Genomic DNA, 21,540 nt, shown 5'->3' on the forward strand with positions numbered 1-21,540 from the left:
TAACTAAAGTCTGAGAGAACTACAGAATTCAGCTGAAGTAAAATTCTGGACTGAAGTTCACAAAAAGGAAGACACCCATAATGTACTGTAAAGCTTACCTACGTAAAGGCTCTAAGTATCCCGAGCATCAATTCACTGAAATGCTAGGCAAAGCAAAGGGCCTAGGGCACAAGAACTACCTTAATATCTCTTACAAGAAAACTAATCTGAAACTAGATACAATCAGTACATCAGTGAAAATAAGACATCAGTACATGTCAAAAGATTCTGGGAAGGAGCCTGCCCATGAGGAATGATAAGTTCCACTAGACAAACAGCTTTCAAATTAGTAACTCTAGCGTATCATTCATACACTAGTCAGATCATTGTACTTGAGAATCTTTGGGGTCCTGTGCTTATATCCTCACTGATAACCCAAATATACAGACAATCTTGGCTTATGTAAGATCCCATCAGCATACCAGTAATATCAAAACTTTCATGTGCTAATAGCTGTCGGACATGTTAAGAGGTCCCATGAAAGGAATGAACACAAAACTTCCTATGAAAACACAATCCCCAAGAAATTCCAAGTGCATCATTGGTATACTAGCCAGGACCTTGGAAATTTCAGCTTTGGAATGTCTTCACATTACCTTCCAATGACACAGGGTTACAAAATCTCAACTGCAAAATCAAGAAATGTTTAGAGAGACAAGACTAACAAAGCCTCAGATATGCACAATGATCCATAATGAACAGCCCTATATGGCTTTGAATGTATCACTTCTGGGAAGAAGCCTATCAACTACATCCCCCAGTGTCTCCTGTTACACTTCCCACAGCATGGAGTTTTGATTCTGCCTCTCCTCCACAATATAAGGTTAAGAGCCATATCTGACAACATCTGTGAACCAGTGAAAATAGGAAAGGAAAAAGCACAAAGAATCCATGGTGTTCTGTCCCTCTGAGACCTAAACTTCCTAAAGGGCTGTGCTTGCTTTTTCACTGGGTAACAACACTGCCTCATGTACCCTGCCTCTGTGAAAGTTCCCTCATTGGGATCATATGTACAGAACCTCCACTAACAAAAAGGATAAAAAAAGAAAGAACAAAGAAAATAAGCACAAAAGGTAATGGAGGATGATTCTGAAGCTTTGTAGGCCTTTGCGCCAATCAACTACCAGGGGTATAAACAAGAGGTGAATAAGCTTGAAAACCAAAATCTCTTCTAGGTGTCTCTTGAAAACCTAGATCTCTTCCAGGTGTCTATGATAATTCTCAAATCACACACACTTGCACTGTATGTATGACCCTAATGGGAGAAGAGGGGGAAAAGAAAAAGAAAATGGTCAGCATCAACAATGACTCATGGCAATGATTAGTCTACCGGGCATAATTACAGAACAAAAAAGGACATCTTTTCAACTGTCAGAAAAGAAAAAATCTAAGGAAGTCAGACTAAACAACCTTGCAGTGTAAGGCAAAACAGCATGCAGGAAGGGAGCTTGGAAAAACTGAGCGAGCACCAGCAGCTGTAATCTAAGCCCTAGCTGTTGTAATGCCATCCAAGGCCAGAGCCACTGCTATGAAATCTCCATAGATTAGCATCTCTCTGGCATCACTGGTTCAGTGTTGGGGAATTCTCATGAATTTTCCATTCTGACGGGGGTTACTGTACACAGTGTGACCCCCCTGCAATGGTAGCCCTCTTTCAAGGCACTCAAAGGGTTCCCGTAGGTGTGAAAGGGTTCAGTTCTTATCAGTACTTCAGTTTCAAAAAATTCTTCTTTCTGCCTTTCTCAGATATCTGGACCAATGTTATATCTTTATAAAGTAAATGAATAATGCTGTACTATAAGACAACACTGGTGTTTCATAACTACTGTCAGATTCTACAATACTAACAGTTAACTTGTTATTCTTCACAGCATTCAATTGTGCAAGATGGATGTATATATCTGCAGCAAAAGTTGTATCGTTGTATCAGTTTAACTTGAGCATCTTGATGAAAAAAAAAAACTCAAACCCTTTGCATAAAATACTGAAAATAAAGAAACATACTGTAAAAAACTATTATCTTGTTTCTTAGACATCTATCATTTCCAAAGTCTTTCAATCCCTCCTCAAATCTTGAACCTCACAGCCTGCTCTCTGATCATCAGTATGGCTTCCATCAAGTAAGATCCATTAGTGAAATCCTTTAATATCTTGCTAATGCCTAGTCATCATTCCTGAAAGATTTGGGGGAATCCTATGAAGCTGCGCTTGACATATCCAAAGCCTTTGACAGGTTGAAGCATCAGGGTCTCATCTCTAAGCTTCCCTCTCTCACTTTGCTCCCTCATATCTAGCTTTCTCTCTGCCTGATCCATCTCAAGGTTCTGTCCTATCTCATACACTTTTTTTCCTTTTTATCAACAATATCCTTTCCTTCACAAATAACCAAATGCACTCATATGCTGACAACTCAACACTGCATTCCTCCACATCTTCAATTCTGATCCTTGTTTTCTCACTCAATCTGCATCTTGTCTCAACACAACTTCCTCTATAAGCTCAGGATATCTCAGTCAGGGAGGTGAAATCTAGTTAAGTTTAATGCCTCCAAGAGCCAGATTCGACCCATCTCCATCATAAGCTCCTCACAACTTTTCTCTCTCCTCTGATGGTTCTGTAATTCCATCTCTTGACCCAATGAACATATCTGACATTACTGTAACATCCACTCTATCTCAGAAACCCCACATTACAGAAATAAGTACGTCTATCTTTAAGAAACTGGGAGTCCTGTTTAGATGTCAAAATTTCTTTCCTTCTGAACAGTTGCTCCACTTATACAAAAGATTGATCCATCCTGAAATAAAGTACTGCAGTCACATCTGTGGTGGTTCTAGCTTTACATCCTTAATTAACAGAGTTGAGCTGAAAGCAGTCCAACTTATAAACCCTCCCCAGCTAACTTCAACATTTGACCTGCTTGACCTAAGCCACAATATTGGTTTACTTTTCCCCCTTCTATAGGCATCACTAGGTGTTACTTTGGATTTTTCCCCTGAGAGCAGGCTACTTGTGTACCCTCAACACTACCTAGACCACACAATACTTGGTAAGCTAATGTGTCGCATGATATCATGTGGCTGTTGGCAACTCATGTGTAGGCCGCTTTGACGATTGTTTCTTTGTCTACATCTTGAATGTTTGGAACTCTCTACCTCCTCGTGTCTTTCACAATAACTATGAGCTGGTGCATCTTAAATAAAATAAATAAAGTAATAAATAAATATGGATCTGGAGAAGGCATATGATAGAGTTGATAGAGATGCTCTGTGGAAGGTATTAAGAATATATGGTGTAGGAGGAAAGTTGTTAGAAGCAGTGAAAAGTTTTTATCGAGGATGTAAGGCATGTGTACGTGTAGAAAGAGAGGAAAGTGATTGGTTCTCAGTGAATGTAGGTTTGCGGCAGGTGTGTGTGATGTCTCCATGGTTGTTTAATTTGTTTATGGATGGGGTTGTTAGGGAGGTAAATGCAAGAGTTTTGGAAAGAGGGGCAAGTATGAAGTCTGTTGGGGATGAGAGAGCTTGGGAAGTGAGTCAGTTGTTGTTCGCTGATGATACAGCGCTGGTGGCTGATTCATGTGAGAAACTGCAGAAGCTGGTGACTGAGTTTGGTAAAGTGTGTGGAAGAAGAAAGTTAAGAGTAAATGTGAATAAGAGCAAGGTTATTAGGTACAGTAGGGTTGAGGGTCAAGTCAATTGGGAGGTGAGTTTGAATGGAGAAAAACTGGAGGAAGTGAAGTGTTTTAGATATCTGGGAGTGGATCTGGCAGCGGATGGAAACATGGAAGCGGAAGTGGATCATAGGGTGGGGGAGGGGGCGAAAATTCTGGGAGCCTTGAAGAATGTGTGGAAGTCGAGAACATTATCTCGGAAAGCAAAAATGGGTATGTTTGAAGGAATAGTGGTTCCAACAATGTTGTATGGTTGCGAGGCGTGGGCTATGGATAGAGTTGTGCGCAGGAGGATGGATGTGCTGGAAATGAGATGTTTGAGGACAATGTGTGGTGTGAGGTGGTTTGATCGAGTGAGTAACGTAAGGGTAAGAGAGATGTGTGGAAATAAAAAGAGCGTGGTTGAGAGAGCAGAAGAGGGTGTTTTGAAGTGGTTTGGGCACATGGAGAGAATGAGTGAGGAAAGATTGACCAAGAGGATATATGTGTCGGAGGTGGAGGGAACGAGGAGAAGAGGGAGACCAAATTGGAGGTGGAAAGATGGAGTGAAAAAGATTTTGTGTGATCGGGGCCTGAACATGCAGGAGGGTGAAAGGAGGGCAAGGAATAGAGTGAATTGGAGCGATGTGGTATACCGGGGTTGACGTGCTGTCAGTGGATTGAATCAAGGCATGTGAAGCGTCTGGGGTAAACCATGGAAAGCTGTGTAGGTATGTATATTTGCGTGTGTGGACGTATGTATATACATGTGTATGGGGGGGGGGGGTTGGGCCATTTCTTTCGTCTGTTTCCTTGCGCTACCTCCCAAACGCGGGAGACAGCGACAAAGTATAATAAAAAATAAATATAAAAAATAAAAAAAGCTAGAACTATTAAAAACCTAATCATATATACAACTGTGTGTACATTACTGAATTACTGAGACAAAATATCTTAAAAGAAAACTGCTGCCACTTGGTAATAACAATTATCAGATCAACCACCACCAAGTCCACAATTAACCATGATTTCCTCAGGAATGGCAGAATCTGGATTAACAAGGGGTTGTACAAAACAAACTTTTACAATTGTCAATAGTACTAACTAACTCATAAATCACTTACCGGTTAATAGTCTTCTTGTCAATGTTAAAATGACCCGCAGTTTTTTTCTTGAGCCCGAACTTTTCATCACCTCCATTTTTAAAGTAATAGTCTAGGACTTTTAACTTAAAATCACTTGTATACGTAATCTTCTTGGAAGACGTAGCCATAGTATCTGTAAAATAATCATACATAATCAATACCTGCTATTCAAAACTGTTTTCAGACATTTTCATCTTTTATTAAGTAAAGTATTTCCAAACACATATCATCAACTGGAAGTGTTCTTCAGTACAACATAAATATTCTTTCATCTATACATGAAAAATTATCTCCTGCAAGCTAGGTAGGGTAACAAAAGTAGAATATTTCATTAATATTTTGGGAACAACATAATAACCATCTCAGTGCTCAAAAAAGAAAGAAAAAAGAAAAACTTGTTTATACTGGCTAGCACATTTCAGATGCTTTAGCTGGCAATCCTACAGTGCAGTTTCACTGTGCCTGAGACAACAGAAAAGCTATGGAAGTAAAAAAAGAAAAACATTAAGCTAGCAAGCAAAACAGCCTAAATCTATTAAAAGAAGCAAAAAGGCATGGGAACTAAAGCAAAATAAACTGTAAACATTACCATAAGCTACATGGCATTGTCTGTGATCAAACAAGCCCTAATGAATTTGAATTCTAAGAAAGTAAATCATCAGAGAGAAAGGTGGTACTTTGGGAAAGACTGTATGGTTATAGCTCTGCACACTGAATGGACAGATGTGGGTTCAAAGTAATCCACCTCATCTACTCTCCAAGTCTCCTTGAATCACTTACTATACACTACAGTACTGCTTAAATTTCCCACTTCTATGGATATTATACAGATATTACTTTGGTTTCTTCTTCCACTGGCTGGCTAACTGTGTGCCCCCACCATTAGCAAGAACAAGTTAATACTTGGCAATCTATTTGTATCACATGATAAACACAAAGTTTGGGGGCTCTTTACTCCCTTAAAAAAAACACTCTTTCTAACAACTACAATGTGTGCCTATACAAAAGGCAAATCACCCATTTTCTACAAAATTCTTCAATTCTTATTTTTCTTTAATTTTCCCCTCTTTAACATTTCAGTTACACCCAAGCTTTGATGTGGACTTTTGAACATGACTGGTCTAACATATATCAGGGGATAGGGGAGAAAGAACACTTCCCACATATTCCCTGCATGTTCTAGAAGCCAACTAAAAAGGGTGGAAGTGGGAGGCTAGAAATCCTCTCCTCCTGTTTTACTTTTCCAAAAGCAGGAACAGAGATGCAAGCCAAGTAGGGAATTTCCCCTCTTAGGCTCAGTCATCTGTTCTTAACACTACCATGCTAATGCAGGAAATGGTGAGAAAGTACGAAAAAAATACATATATGGATGAAGGCAAAGAATTATGAATATGTACAAGTGTATAGGTATATGTCTCTGTATGTATATGTGTGTGTAAGGGCGTTTTTTTTTATTTTTTTTTTTATTTAACTTTGTCGCAAACACCTGATCCACACATCCTCTACCACTTCTGAAACCACACTGCTCTTCCCCAATCTGATGCTCTGTACATGCCTTCACCCTCTCAATCAATATCCTCCCATATAATTTACCAGGAATACTCAACAAACTTATACCTCTGTAATTTGAGCACTCACTCTTATCCCCTTTGCCTTTGTACAATGGCACTATGCACGCATTCCGCCAATACTCAGGCACCTCACCATGAGTCATACATACATTAAATAACCTTACCAACCAGTCAACAATACAGTCACCCCCTTTTTTAATAACTTCCACTGCAATACCATCCAAACCTGCTGCGTTTTATTTATTTATTTTTTTTTTTTTGCTTTGTCGCTGTCTCCCGCGCTTGCGAGGTAGCGCAAGGTAACAGACGAAAGAAATGGCCCAACCCACCCCCATACACATGTATATACATACGTCCACACACGCAAATATACATACCTACACAGCTTTCCATGGTTTACCCCAGACGCTTCACATGCTCTGATTCAATCCACTGACAGCACGTCAACCCCGGTATACCACATCGATCCAATTCACTCTATTCCTTGCCCTACTTTCACCCTCCTGCATGTTCAGGCCCTGATCACACAAAATCTTTTTTCACTCCATCTTTCCACCTCCAATTTGGTCTCCCACTTCTCCTCGTTCCCTCCACCTCCGACACATATATCCTCTTGGTCAATTTTTCCTCACTCATTCTCTCCATGTGCCCAAACCATTTCAAAACACCCTCTTCTGCTCTCTCAACCACGCTCTTTTTATTTCCACACATCTCTCTTACCCTTACGTTACTTACTCGATCAAACCACCTCACACCACATATTGTCCTCAAACATCTCATTTCCAGCACATCCATCCTCCTGCGCACAACTCTATCCATAGCTCACGCCTCGCAACCATACAACATTGTTGGAACCACTATTATTTCAAACATACCCATTTTTGCTTTCCGAGATAATGTTCTCGACTTCCACACATTCTTCAAGGCACCCAGGATTTTCGCCCCCTCCCCCACCCTATGATCCACTTCCGCTTCCATGGTTCCATCCGCTGCCAGATCCACTCCCAGATATCTAAAACACTTTACTTCCTCCAGTTTTTCTCCATTCACACTTACCTCCCAATTGACTTGACCCTCAACCCTACTGTACCTTGCTCTTATTCACATTTACTCTTAACTTTCTTCTTTCACACACTTTACCAAACTCAGTCACCAGCTTCTGCAGTTTCTCACATGAATCAGCCACCAGCGCTGTATCATCAGCGAACAACAACTGACTCACTTCCCAAGCTCTCTCATCCACAACAGACTTCATACTTGCCCCTCTTTCCAAAACTCTTGCATTTACCTCCCTAACAACCCCATCCATAAACAAATTAAACAACCATGGAGACATCACACACCCCTGCCGCAAACCTACATTCACTGAGAACCAATCACTTTCCTCTCTTCCTACACGTACATATGCCTTACATCCTCGATAAAAACTTTTCACTGCTTCTAACAACTTGCCTCCCACACCATATATTCTTAATACCTTCCACAGAGCATCTCTATCAACTCTATCATATGCCTTCTCCAGATCCATAAATGCTACATACAAATCCATTTGCTTTTCTAAGTATTTCTCACATACATTCTTCAAAGTTTTATCTATATATACATATATATATTTACTTTTTTTTATTTATTTTGCTTCGTCGGTCTCCTGCGTTTGCGAGGTAGCGCAAGGAAACAGACAAAAGAATGGCCCAACCCACCCACATACACATGTATATACATACGCATCCACACACTCAAATATACATACCTATAAATTTCAACGTATACATATATATACACACAGAGACATATACATATATACACATGTACATAATTCATACTGTCTGCCTTTATTCATTCCCATTGCCATCTCGCCACACATGAAATAACAACCCTCTCCCACCGCATGTGTGCAAGGTAGCGCTAGGAAAAGACAACAAAGGCCCCATTCATTCACACTCAGTCTCTAGCTGTCATGTAATAATGCACCGAAACCACAGCTCCCTTTCCACATCCAGGCCCCACACAACTTTCCATGGTTTACCCCAGACGCTTCACATGCCCTGGTTCAATCCATAGACAGCACGTCGACCCCGGTATACCACATCATTCCAATTCACTCTATTCCTTGCACGCCTTTCACCCTCCTGCATGTTCAGGCATCGATCACTCAAAATCTTTTTCACTCCATCTTTCCACCTCCAATTTGGTCTCCCACTTCTCCTCGTTCCCTCCACCTCTAACACATATATCCTCTTGGTCAATCTTTCCTCACTCATTCTCTCCATGTGACCAAACGATTTCAAAACACCCTCTTCTGCTCTCTCAACCATACTCTTTTTATTACCACACGTCTCTTTTACCCTATCATTACTTACTCGATCAAACCATTCACACCACATATTGTCCTCAAACATCTCATTTCCAGCACATCCACCCTCCTCTGCACAACTCTATCCATACCCCACACCTAGCAATCATACAACATTGTTGGAATCACTATTCCTTCAAACATACCCAGTTTTGCTTTCCGAGATAATGTTCTCGACTTCCACACATTCTTCAATGCTACCAGAATTTTCACCCCCTCCCCACCCTATGATTCACTTCTGCTTCCATGGTTCCATTCGCTGCCATATCCACCCCCAGATATCTGAAACACTTCACTTTCCCCAAGTTTTTCTCCTTTCAAACTTGCCTCCCAATTGACTTGACCCTCAACCCTACTGTACCTAATAACCTTGCTCATATTCACATTTACTCTCAACTTTCTTCTTTCACACACTTTACCAAACTCAGTCACCAGCTTCTGCAGTTTCTCATCCACATCAGGCACCAGTGCTGCATCATCAGCGAACAACAACTGACTCACTTCCCAAGCTCTCTCATCCACAACAGACTGCATACTTGCCCCTCTTTTCAAAACTCTTGCATTCACCTCCCTAACAACCCCATCCATAAACAAATTAAACAACCATGGAGACATCACACACCCCTGCCACAAACCTACATTCACTGAGAACCAATCACTTTCCTCTCTTCCTACACGTACACATGCCTTACATCCTTGATAAAAACTTTTCACTGCTTCTAACAACTTGCCTCCCACACCGTATATTCTTAATACCTTCCACAGAGCATCTCTATCAACTCTATCATATGCCTTCTCAAGATCCAATAATGCTACATACAAATCCATTTGCTTTTCTATGTATTTCTCACATACATTCTCCTCCAAAGCAAACACCTGATCCACACATCCTCTACCACTTCTGAAACTACACTGCTCTTCCCCAATCTGATGCTCTGTACATGCCTTCACCCTCTCAATCAATACCCTCCCATACAATTTACCAGGAATACTCAACAAACTTATACCTCTGTAATTTGAGCACTCACCTTTGTCCCCTTTGCCTCTATACAATGGCACTATGCAAGCATTCCTCCAATCCTCGGGCACCTCACCATGAATCATACATACATTAAATAACCTTACCAACCAGTCAACAATATAGTCACCCCCTTTTTTAATAAATTCCACTGCAATACCATCCAAACCTGCTGCCTTGCCGGCTTTCATCTTCCGCAAAGCTTTTACTACCTCTCTATTTACCAAATCATTTTCCCTAACCCTCTCACTTTGCACACAACCTCGACCAAAACACCCTATATCTGCCACTCTATCATCAAACACATTCAACAAACCTTCAAAATACTCACTCCATCTCCTCCTCACATCACCACTACTTGCTATCACCTCCCCATTTGCACCCTTCACTGAAATTCCCATTTGTTCCCTTGTCTTACACACTTTATTTACCTCCTTCCAAAACATCTTTTTATTCTCCCTAAAATTTAATGATACTCTCTCACCCCAACTCTCATTTGCCCTCTTTTTAACCTCTTGCATCTTTCTCTTGACCTCCCCTTACTTCATCCCACCACTCACTACCCTTTCTAATCTGCCCACCTCCCACGCTTCTCATGCCACAAGCATCTTTTGCGCAAGCCATCACTGCTTCCCTAAATACATCCCATTCCTCCCCCACTCCCCTTTCCCCCTTTGTTCCCACCTTTTTCCATTCTGTACTCAGTCTCTCCTGGTACTTTCTCACACAAGTCTCCTTCACAAGCTCACTTACTCTCACCACTCTCTTCACCCCAACATTCTCTCTTCTTTTCTGAAAACCTCTACAATCTTCACCTTCGTCTCCACAAGTTAATGATCAGACATCCCTCCAGTTGCACCTCTCACCACATTAACATCCAAAAGTCTCTCTTCCGTGCGCCTATCAATTAACACGTAATCCAATAACGCTCTCTGGCCATCTCTCCTACTTACATACGTATACTTATGTATATCTCTCTTTCTAAACCAGGTATTCCCAATCACCAGTCCTTTTTCAGCACATAAATCTACAAGCTCTTCACCATTTCCATTTACAACACTGAACACCCCATGTATACCAATTATTCCCTCAACTGCCATATTACTTACCTTTGCATTCAAATCACCCATCACTATAACCCGGTCCCGTGCATCAAAACCACTAACACACTCATTCAGCTGCTCCCAAAACACTTGCCTCTCATGATCTTTCTTCCAATGCCCAGGTGCATATGCACCAATAATCACCCATCTCTCTCCATCAACTTTCAGTTTTACCAATATCAATCAAGAGTTTCCTTCCTTTCACTCTATCACGTACTCCCACCACTCCTGTTTCAGTAGTGCTACTCCTTCCCTTGCTCTTGTCCTCTCACTAACCCCTGACTTTACTCCCAAGACATTCCCAAACTACTCTTCCCCTTTACCCTTGAGCTTTGTTTCACTCAGAGCCAAAACATCCAGGTTCCTTTCCTCAAACATACTACCTATCTCTCCTTTTTTCTCATCTTGGTTACATCCACACACATTTAGACACCCCAATCTGAGCCTTCGAGGAGGATGAGGAGGGACAGGGGAGAAAGAATACTTCCCACGTATTCCCTGTGTGTAGTAGAAGGCGACTAAAAGGGGAGGGAGCGGGAGGCTGGAAATCCTCCCCTCTCATTTTCTTTTTTTTTTTCCAAAAGAAGGAACAGAGAAGGGGGCCAGGTGAAGATATTCCCTCAAAGGCCCAGTCCTATATATATATATATATATATATATATATATATATATATATATATATATATATATATATATATATATATATATTATCCCTGGGGATAGGGGATTAAGAATACTTCCCACGTATTCCCTGCGTGTCGTAGAAGGCGACTAAAAGGGGAGGGAGCGTGGGGCTGGAAATCCTCCCCTCTCGGTTTTTTTTAATTTTCCAAAAGAAGGAACAGAGAATTGGGCCAGGTGAGGGTATTCCCTCAAAGGCCCAGTCCTCTGTTCTTAATGCTACCTCGCTAATGCGGGAAATGGCGAATAGTTTGAAAGAAAGAAAGAAAGATATATATATATATATATATATATATATATATATATATATATATATATATATATATATATATATATCTGTTTCCCTTTTAGAAAGTTAGAATACAAGAAGGGGAAGGTTTCTAGCCCCCCACTCCCATCCCCATTAGTCGCCTTCTACAACACGCGGGTAATGCGTGGGAAGTATTCTTTCTCCCCTATCCCTATGCTATATGGTTGCCAGGCATGGGCTATAGATAGGGTTGTGTGCAGGAGGGTGGATGTGTTGGAAATGAAATGTTTGAGGACAATGTGTGGTGTGAGGTGGTTTGATCAAGTAAGTAATGAAAGGGTAAGAGAGATGTGTGATAATAAAAAGATTGGTTGAGAGAGCATAAGAGGGTGTATTGAAGTGGTTTGGCCACATGGAGAGAATGAGTGAGGAAAGATTGACAAAGAGGATATATGTGTCAGAGGTGGAGGGAACGAGGAGAAGTGGGAGACCAAACTGGAGGTGGAAGGATGGAGTGAAAAAGATTTTGAGCAATTGGGGCCTGAACATGCAGGAGGGTGAAAGACATGCAAGGAATAGAGTGAATTGGAACGATGTGGTATACTAGGGTCGATGTGCAGTCAATGGATTGAACCAGGGCATGTGAAGCGTCTGGGGCAAACCATGGAAAGTTTTGCGGGTCCTGGATGTGGAAAGGGAGCTGTAGTTTCGATGCATTATACATGACAGCCAGAGACTAAGTCTGAACCAATGTGGCCTTTGTTGTTTTTTCCTAGCACTATCTCACACGCATGCAGGGGGAAGGGGTTGTCATTTCATGTGTGGCAGGGTGGCAACGGGAATGAATATGTATATGTATATGAGTGGTTGGGCCATTCTTCGTCTGTTTCCTGGCGCTACCTCGCTGACATGGGAAACAGCAATTAAGTATAATAAATGTGCGGATGTGTGGATCAGGTGTTTGCTTTGAAGAATGTTTGTGAGAAATACTAAGAAAAACATGGATTTGTATGTAGCATTTATGGATCTGGAGAAGGCATCTGATAGAGTTGAGAGAGATGGTCTGTGGAAGGTATTACAAGCAGGGTTCCCACTCTTTTACTGACATAAAATTCAAGGCTTTTTCCAGGATATTTCCAGGATCTGTAAATGTTTTCCAGGATATTTTCTACAGGGTTTTCAGCCCACTTAATCTTAAATGGACTTCAATGGACAAACCATCTGGATAACACTGATCATTGGTTTGTGTTTGTTCTACTGAACACATTTATAACTTAGTTACCATGTTAGTTCTAATGATTTAGGATTGGACTTGTATTGACAGGACTATCAAGAGCTTTCTGTATGAGGCTGGCTTTCAATGCTTTATAAGCCACAAGATGACCAATTTGCATGATACAGAAATTTTCTGACTCAGCACTGTAACTAAGGCCATTTACCTAAAATATTGGAAATCTATAGCATTCAAAGGATTTCCATAAAGATCATTATTCTAAGTTTGGTAAAAATTAATTTTCATTAACCATACTCTCAATTCTTGATGTTAATAAGTACAGGATGCTACTTCTTGGATAATCACAAACTTATGACTCAGAACTTCTACTAGTTTTCAATGGTTAGTGTCTTCCTATTGTACATGTATATTCTATATTCTTTATAAATTATTACTTGGACCGTGTACAGCTCAAACCAAATGTGTTAAAAATCCAGAGAAGGATTTTGAATCAATATTGCTGAATAGACTGAATTGGCATTATGGATTAAAAAAATTCTTGGCAATATGCACAACTTAATTTATAGTATTCCAATCTGCATACCAAGTTTCATGAATTCAGTTCTTTTGTGATGGACAGATAGGGCAAACACAATTGTATTTGTACCCACTTAGTGGGCAAACATAATTCATAACCACAAAGACACAAAGTTTCCTACATGTACTTTGAGCATGCTTATTGCAGATGCACATCATGTATTAAGAAGCCAATGTTTTTCTCTTTTTTTTGATGTACACAAAAATTTGGTTATTCAACTTTTGTCTTTCATTGTTAAAGAATTCAACACTTTAAAAATCATACATTTTATTTTTTAATCATAAATCTTGAGTGCAACTAACTCATAACAAAAAATAAAAGAAATCAACAACAAAAACGTAAACTGTAAAACAAAAACAACTGCAAAAATATGAACAGTTTTTGAAATAATTCTTATCTAGAATATTCTTAAACTGTTATTAGCAATGCAAAATGTAAAATCATAATACTTGTGTAGGTAAATAATATATGTTTTTTTTTTCACAAATACATGAGCAAAGAAAGACGGTAAAAAATGAGTTCTCACCAATCAACTATGCAAGAACAACTTCACAAATGAGAATAGTATTTTCACACCTCTATTCTTGAAAAAAGTACAGCAATGAAAGGAGAAAAAATGCCTCAAATTTTAAGCAAACAATGCAAGTACATGTACATGTAGTTGGCCACTTAGATCTCGGTTATTACTGGAAATTTTCAAAAAATATTACAGCCATTCCATAGACTCCAGCACATTTCAACGACCCTTAAAAAAGAGAGCAAACAGTTTTATGAAACATCACCTTAGGTCTTCATAAATCAATCAAGTTGTTAGATGAGGTACTGAAATGAGCTCACACAAAAAGAGCAGATCGAACATAACATTAGCTGGCCTGTCATTAAATTGTACATTATATCCTACAAATCTGAAAGAATTAGAGATTTTTCATCTATTACTTTTTGCACTTCTTGAAGCTCTTCATCTTTTTCTCTTGCTTTCTGGTGCAAACAATTTGACTTAGTTATAAGAGAAACTGACTACAGTTGTTCTGCTCTCTCTGCTGTTTTGTCAGCATCTGACACAAGCATTGACACTGTAGATTCTAAAACCTTGGCCTTCTTTCTCAAAACTTTTAGCTCTTCCTCAACCTCTTTTCTCTTCTCACCCTTTATTTCACTCTCTTGACAGTTTTTTTTCCGTTTGAAGTAAGTTAGATATCTTTGGCGTGCTGCCAAAGAGGATTGTATTAGCTATTTTGTTATGCATACAGACTTTATACCACCATTACCTCTGATATGATCCTTTATCATATGCTTTGCTCTAAGAGAGTCAGACAGATTCTGCACCATTACTTCCTTGTTAACAGAGAAGCCACGTTCAACACTAGCTTGTCCATGAGAAAAGAGTAAAAGAGTTCATACAAGTGGCCAAAGGTTTGCATAGTCAGACACGGCATTCATGTGTTCAAAATACAGCACATCAACCCTATCTTTACACTTGCTGAATTCTTTGAATTCTGAGTCATGTTTAGCAACATCAACAAACTTTCTAAATTCTGATAAAAGTTCATCACAATCTTCCACATTCACTTTATCAAATGAACACATGGCTGTCAACAATCTTTTAAATCTGTCAACGTTGCTCTGTTCATCTTTACAAATTTCTGCTGGGTCTAAGCAGGACATGTTTCTTACAACAGAATATGCAATTGGTGATTTCTCATTAATTTTACTTACAAGTTGACTAGGAATTGTTTACACTGTTTTTTAAAATATAAAACTTGCAATTCATCAACAATCTTTTTTGATAGCAATGTTTGCAATTCTGTCTGAGCAACAAAACCAACTTCAATAGCTTTTAAATTTTCTGGTTCTCTTTCTTATTTACATCAATGCGACTTATTTTCTGCACAGTAGATGCTTCATCAAGAACACTTTTTATAATGAACCTTTGCATACAATCTCTAACAACCTCACACAAGTCTCTTGCTAAAAATGGAAGCATGGGTTTATCCGTTTGATACTCTTTAAGAAACACTTCAACTTTTCTCCCAACCGAAATAATAAATGCTAATTTAGCATTCATTAATGGATCTTTCAACATAGCTTTCACAGTGTCAAATGACTTAGTACCAGGGTCTTTTATTTTTTTCTCATGTACAGCTTTAACATACATTTTAACAAATGGAATAACTAGCATTGCTCGCTCACACACTGACATTTTCTACCCATCTATGTGCACAATACTGTAGGGGATAAATACAAGATTTGGTAATGGACTCAAAATCCTCCCGCCATGCAGGAACATTGTCAAATAAAGCATGTAGTGCAGAAAGTTGAGTAGAAAGTGACCATTCAGTTTCATTCACACCATCTCTAAAACCATTATGAACAATATGAAGCCCACAAGAGCCAATATCAATGAACTTGTTATTATATTCTTTTTCTACTTTATCTTGTAACTTGTCAAATGCTTTCCAATTGACATTTGGACCATCCATTGATACTTGTATAATATTTGAAAGACCAAGCTGATGTTCAACACTATTTTCAAAGGCATGTACTAGGTCTACTGCACAGGCATGGCCTAGAAACTCTGAAGTAAAATATCTACTCTGAACTTTGTTATCTTCCCAGAACCTAATTAATATATCTAATTGTTTTTTCTGTAATTCTTGATTTAAGGACTCGTCAAATAGCAGTACATATGGCTCGCTTCGAAGTTATTTTCTAAAATTCCCTTAATATAAGGAGCTATCCCAAAAACAGAAAGATACATTGATTTAGTTTCCCCACAAGAAAATTTCTTAACAATTTCTGAGTCCATAAACATTTGCTTGAATATATAACCAACATCTTCATTTGAATGAAATGAGTGATTTGTGAATACAGTAAAAAGGCACCACCAAATCTCAGCTGTCAAAGTGTCCGTTCGAGTTAGAAATGATGACATATTTCCAGTGTTGCTACATGAAGTAGACCCTGATTTTTCATTGTTTTTATTTATCTGTGAACTTCCTGAGGTGAAACAAATGTCCAAACTTGTCTGCTTCTTAAAGGACGACATCCTTTCATTATGCTTCCGACCCTTTGAATGAGATGTTAGGGCAGACTGTCCCATTGTTCTTAAATCTATGATTTTATTACACATTTTGCACTAGGCAGAATTAGGTGAGTCCTTCACTATAGCAATCCAATTTCTGTATTCTTCATTCATCAACCATTTATCTTGGAATGTGCATGACATCTGAAATGCAAAACATAATTCTAATTGTAAACCTAAAACGAATGTAGCCATAAGACATTTGCCCATGCCAAAGTTTAAGTATAGTAAACAGAAAGTTATTGTAACATCATACATGATACAACTCATCATGAGAGTAAAGCTGCATTCCAAATTTCAAATAATTCTAATGAGCTATACAGTTGTGAAACTTAATGCTCAGACTCCTCTTATCATTGCCAAAAGTTCTTCATTTACATGTACAAATTGTATGTAAATTCTCAAAGTTTGTTATTTTGTATGTACTCCAAATAAATAGGCCCTTAAATTAAGTTTTCTTTTAGAAAAACAGATGGATGGACAACATGATGACTCAAATTTACCAACAAACCGTTGAGTGGAGGTATAATGACTAGGGTATTATGAATAAAATGAGACAATGTGCACTTTTTTCAGCATATTTTTTGGCTTAATTATGATGTTTTTAGGGTGATTTTTCAACACGGTATTTTAGGGTATACTACTTACCTTCAGGGTTTTTTCAAAATTATCTTCTGTCTATAAATCATCATCTAAGTCTGGAAAAACGTCAGTTGCATCACTGTTGTTTGATTCATTTCCTGACATGTAGAAAACTGCTGTTGAACAGTCTTCATCCAGAAGGTCCATAGATGCCCACTGAGGGGCAGAGTCATACATTCTATTGTAGCAAAAGGAACTGTGGCCATAAAATACATATTTGTAGAAGTGAAAAAAATCTTCACCAAATTTCAGCCTATGGCTGTACTGAATAAAAATGCCAATCCATTCAGACAAAGAGTTAATCCACCTTGGCATAAAGGAGAATAGTCTTAGATTAGGATTTCCTTCTATAATGTCAACAACTTGTTTTGGACTCTAATAAAAAGCCTTTTCAATTTTTAAAGATTCAATAATTTTAGCGTTAGCTATTTCCTTGCAACATCCATCCGTAACTTCCTCTGAAAACTGTTTCTCTCTTGTTAAAGTTCTTGGTTCCAATTCAGTGCTAACTAAATGCTTTGAAAGTAAACATGCGATATTTATAAAAATATCGCAATCTTTGAACGTATTTGTATTTAACGATATTGCATTGGGAAAAAAAGACTTTAACCCAATCTGAGTCAATAAGAGTTAACTTGGCAAATGCGAAGCATGTTTTTTTTTAAAAAATTGGCCATCACGATCATTATTAACCATTGCTTTCATTACTCCATAACAGATGTGAGCAAGCGCTATCGAGACCTGCGATTTCAGTTCAATTCGTACCATACAACTCGCCCCACAAAAAGTCACAATGTCACAATAAAGTATATTCAGGGTACGAAAGCAAGGGACGAATGAGGCCCAAGGGAAGTAACCTTTTCCTAACTTCCGTTTCAAGGGTTTTTCCTGGACATTTTCAATTTTATGCGTTTTCCAGGCCTTTTCCTGGCCAGAAGCACCTCAAATAAAATTCCCGAGTTTTTCCCGTTTTCCTGGTGGCGTGGGAACCCTGTACAAGTATATGGTGTGGGAAGTAAATTGCTAGAAGCAACGAAAAGTTTTTATCAAGGATGTAAAGCAAGTGTACAAGTAGGAAGAGAGGAAAGTGAATGGTTCCCAGTGAAAGTCGGTTTGCGGCAGTGATGCATAAAGTCTCCATGGTTGTTTAATTTGTTTATGGATGGGGCTGTTAGGGAGGTGAATGCAAGAGTTTTTAAGAGAAGGGCAAATATGCAGTCTGTTGTGGATGAGGGGGCTTGGGAAGTGAGTCAGTTGTTCGCTGATGATACAGCACTGGTGGCTGATTCAAGTAAGACACTGCAGAAGTTGGTGACTGAGCTTGGTAAAGTGTGTGAAAGAAGAAAGCTCACTAAATGTGAATAAAAGCAAGGCAATTAGGTTCAGTAGGGTTGAGGGACAAGTTAATTGGAAAGTAAGTTTGAATAGAGAAAAACTGGATGAAAAGAAATGTTTTAGTTATCTGGGAGTGGATTTAACAGCTTATGGAACCACGGACGTGAATCAGTGGGTGGGGAAGGGGGTGAAAGTTCTGGGAGCATTGAAAAATGTGTGGAAGGCATGAACATTATCTCGGAAAGCCAAAATGGGTATGTTTGAACAAATAGTGGTTCCAACAATGTTATATGGTTGTGAGGCATGGTCTATTGATAGGGTTGTGTGGAGGAGGGTGGATGTGTAGGAAATGAGATGTTTGAGGACAACATGTGGTGTGAGGTGGTTTGATTGAGTAAGTAATGAAAGGGTAAGAGATATGTGTGGTAATAAAAAGAGTGTGGTTGAAAAAGAATAGGGTGTATTGAAATGGTTTGATCACATGGAGAGAATGAGTCAGGAAAGATTGACAAAGAGGATATATGTGTCACAGGTGGAGGTAATGAGAAGTGTATGACCAAATTGGAAACGGAAAATGGAGTGAAACAGATTTTGAGTGATCAGGGCCTGAGCATAAGGGGGGTGAAAGGCGTGCAAGGAATAGAGTGAATTGGAACCATTTAGCATACCAGGGTTGACATGCTGTTACTGGATTGAACCAGGGCATGTGAAGCGTCTGGGGTAAACCATGGAAAGTTTTATGGGGCCTGGATTGGGAAAGGGAGCTGTGGTTTTGGTGCATTACACATTACAGCTAGAGACTGAGTGTAAACGAATGTGGCCTTTGTTGTCTTTTCCTAGCACTACTTCGCGTGCATGCGGGAGGAGGGGGGGTACCATTTCATGTGTGGCAGAATGGCGATGGGAATGGATGAAGGCAGCAAGTACAGATATGTACATGTGTATATGTCTGTGTATGCATATGTATGTATATGTTGAAATGTATAGGTATGTATATGTGCGTGTGTGAGCGTTTATGGATATACATGTGTATGTGGGTGGATTGGGCCATTCTTCCACCTGTTTCCTTACGCTACCTCGCTAACGCAGGAGACAGCAACAAAGTACATTAAATAAATAAATAAATATCTTATATATATTCACCATTTCCCACATTAGCAAGGTAGCATTATATATACAGCTACAGTTTCTTAATTTCCTGCTAGTCTTAAATAACTTAATTTTGCTCTCAATTTAAGTCATGATCATACATGAAATAAAACTGTGAACTACTGAAAATACTGCATTCAGTGATGTACAAAAATATTTCACTTCTATATTCACCTATATTGTTAATCATATGGCACATATGTTATATACCTACATCTCTTAAAAATTAAGTCACATTCAACCTAGCATACCAAATGATGAGAAAGTGGAGAATTAGTCACTACACAACTGCAAACTGACGTCAAGCAAGTCTTTACTAATGGTCACTGAATACATCAGCCCTGATGACATTATCATCTATAGGCATTTATACCATGCCTTGCTCACTATTTTGATCCCTAATTCAGCAAATACATAATTACAAATCAGAAAGCAAATGTACAGTAATCTGAGACTTGTAAGAAGAGCATGAGATACATGAAGAAATACATGAACGAAGACCATAGGTAAAAAGTAAGCTAGCTGCATAATTTTACACTTGTAATATCATGTAGTTCTGTATAAAAAACAGAATTAATATAAAGGTAATACTCCTTAATTATGCAAAAAGGTAACATCATTCAGCTAGTCACAATATATCTATTTATGGGAGGAGTGGGATTCAGTTGCTCATTACTTTTCATAGGAATGTTCCGTGTACCATTACAACATTTTCACATACCCTTTCAAATTAACTCATATTCATCATCCTTTAAGTCTACAAATGTTTAGTGTGATGAATAGAAGCTTTACTAATTAAATAAACATAAATTTTTATTTTTCCCAAAAACCTGACTCATCAAGTAAGGCTACTTCAATAATACATACTTTGCCACAGAAAGCAATTCAGTTACAAATGACAAAAAAAAAAAAAAATCTTCAAGCTTACAATATACTATCAGACCAAACATGGATCATCTACAGTAAAATCTAAAATCAAATGCAAGAACAATTAGAAATAAAAAACATCAAAAAAGTACTACCGAAGACAAATTCATTTAACCACTGGCTCTGTGTTGTCACTTAGATTCTGCTGTAATGACCTTCATCATTAAGGTTACATGGTAAGATATCTGAAAAATAAACTATCATAATGTAATTACCTGCTGTATTTTTACAGTATGGGGAAATACTCTAAACGTGTGAGGGCCCCATCTTATGAATTTTCTTTGCCACCATGTAGCCTTTTAAACCTCTGTAAACTGCCAGCATTCACTGTCTCACAGTGTTTGAGTCCTCTAAAGTCTCATGGTAGGTTAAGCATGATATCTAATCCAGTCATAAAATGCTCTCGTTATAGTTAGTTAGCTCAGTTAATCCAAAAAAATTAACTCATTCATGGACAACAAAACAAAGATTCTTGTTTTTCTCTGAAATGAATCATACGTATAAATTTATCAATATCTTGAATATGCTAGCCCATACATTACTGAATCATATCAATCAAGAAATCTTTTTGCTGTAAAATTTATGTAGATGTTATGGTTTAAATAACATATAATTTTGCTAACTAGTTCATTTTTGACACCATATATTTCCTCTTGTACCACCTCTGGCTTAAGTTGAGGTAGGGCAGAGTTTGCTTTTATAATGGATAAAGGTGACTGGTTTTACTACTTAAACCCAACATTTTGCCTAAAGTTAAGACGGCAATGGATATGAGCTGTCTT

At 38.6% G+C, this 21,540-nt stretch overlaps 1 protein-coding gene across 2 annotated transcripts in view; it reads right to left on the reverse strand.

Moving 5' to 3' along the window:
• Window positions 1-21,540, reverse strand: part of LOC139754679 (uncharacterized) — a 327,464-nt gene that overhangs the window by 304,262 nt on the left and 1,662 nt on the right. For both annotated transcript variants that reach the window (XM_071672228.1, XM_071672229.1), the window contains exon 2: window positions 4,816-4,969. In XM_071672228.1, the coding sequence (XP_071528329.1) occupies window positions 4,816-4,964 (149 nt within the window). In that variant the 5' untranslated portion in view covers window positions 4,965-4,969. The remainder of the gene's footprint in view (window positions 1-4,815; window positions 4,970-21,540) is intronic.

This window comes from Panulirus ornatus, chromosome 17, assembly GCF_036320965.1.
Source record: "Panulirus ornatus isolate Po-2019 chromosome 17, ASM3632096v1, whole genome shotgun sequence".
Lineage (NCBI taxonomy): Eukaryota > Metazoa > Arthropoda > Malacostraca > Decapoda > Palinuridae > Panulirus > Panulirus ornatus.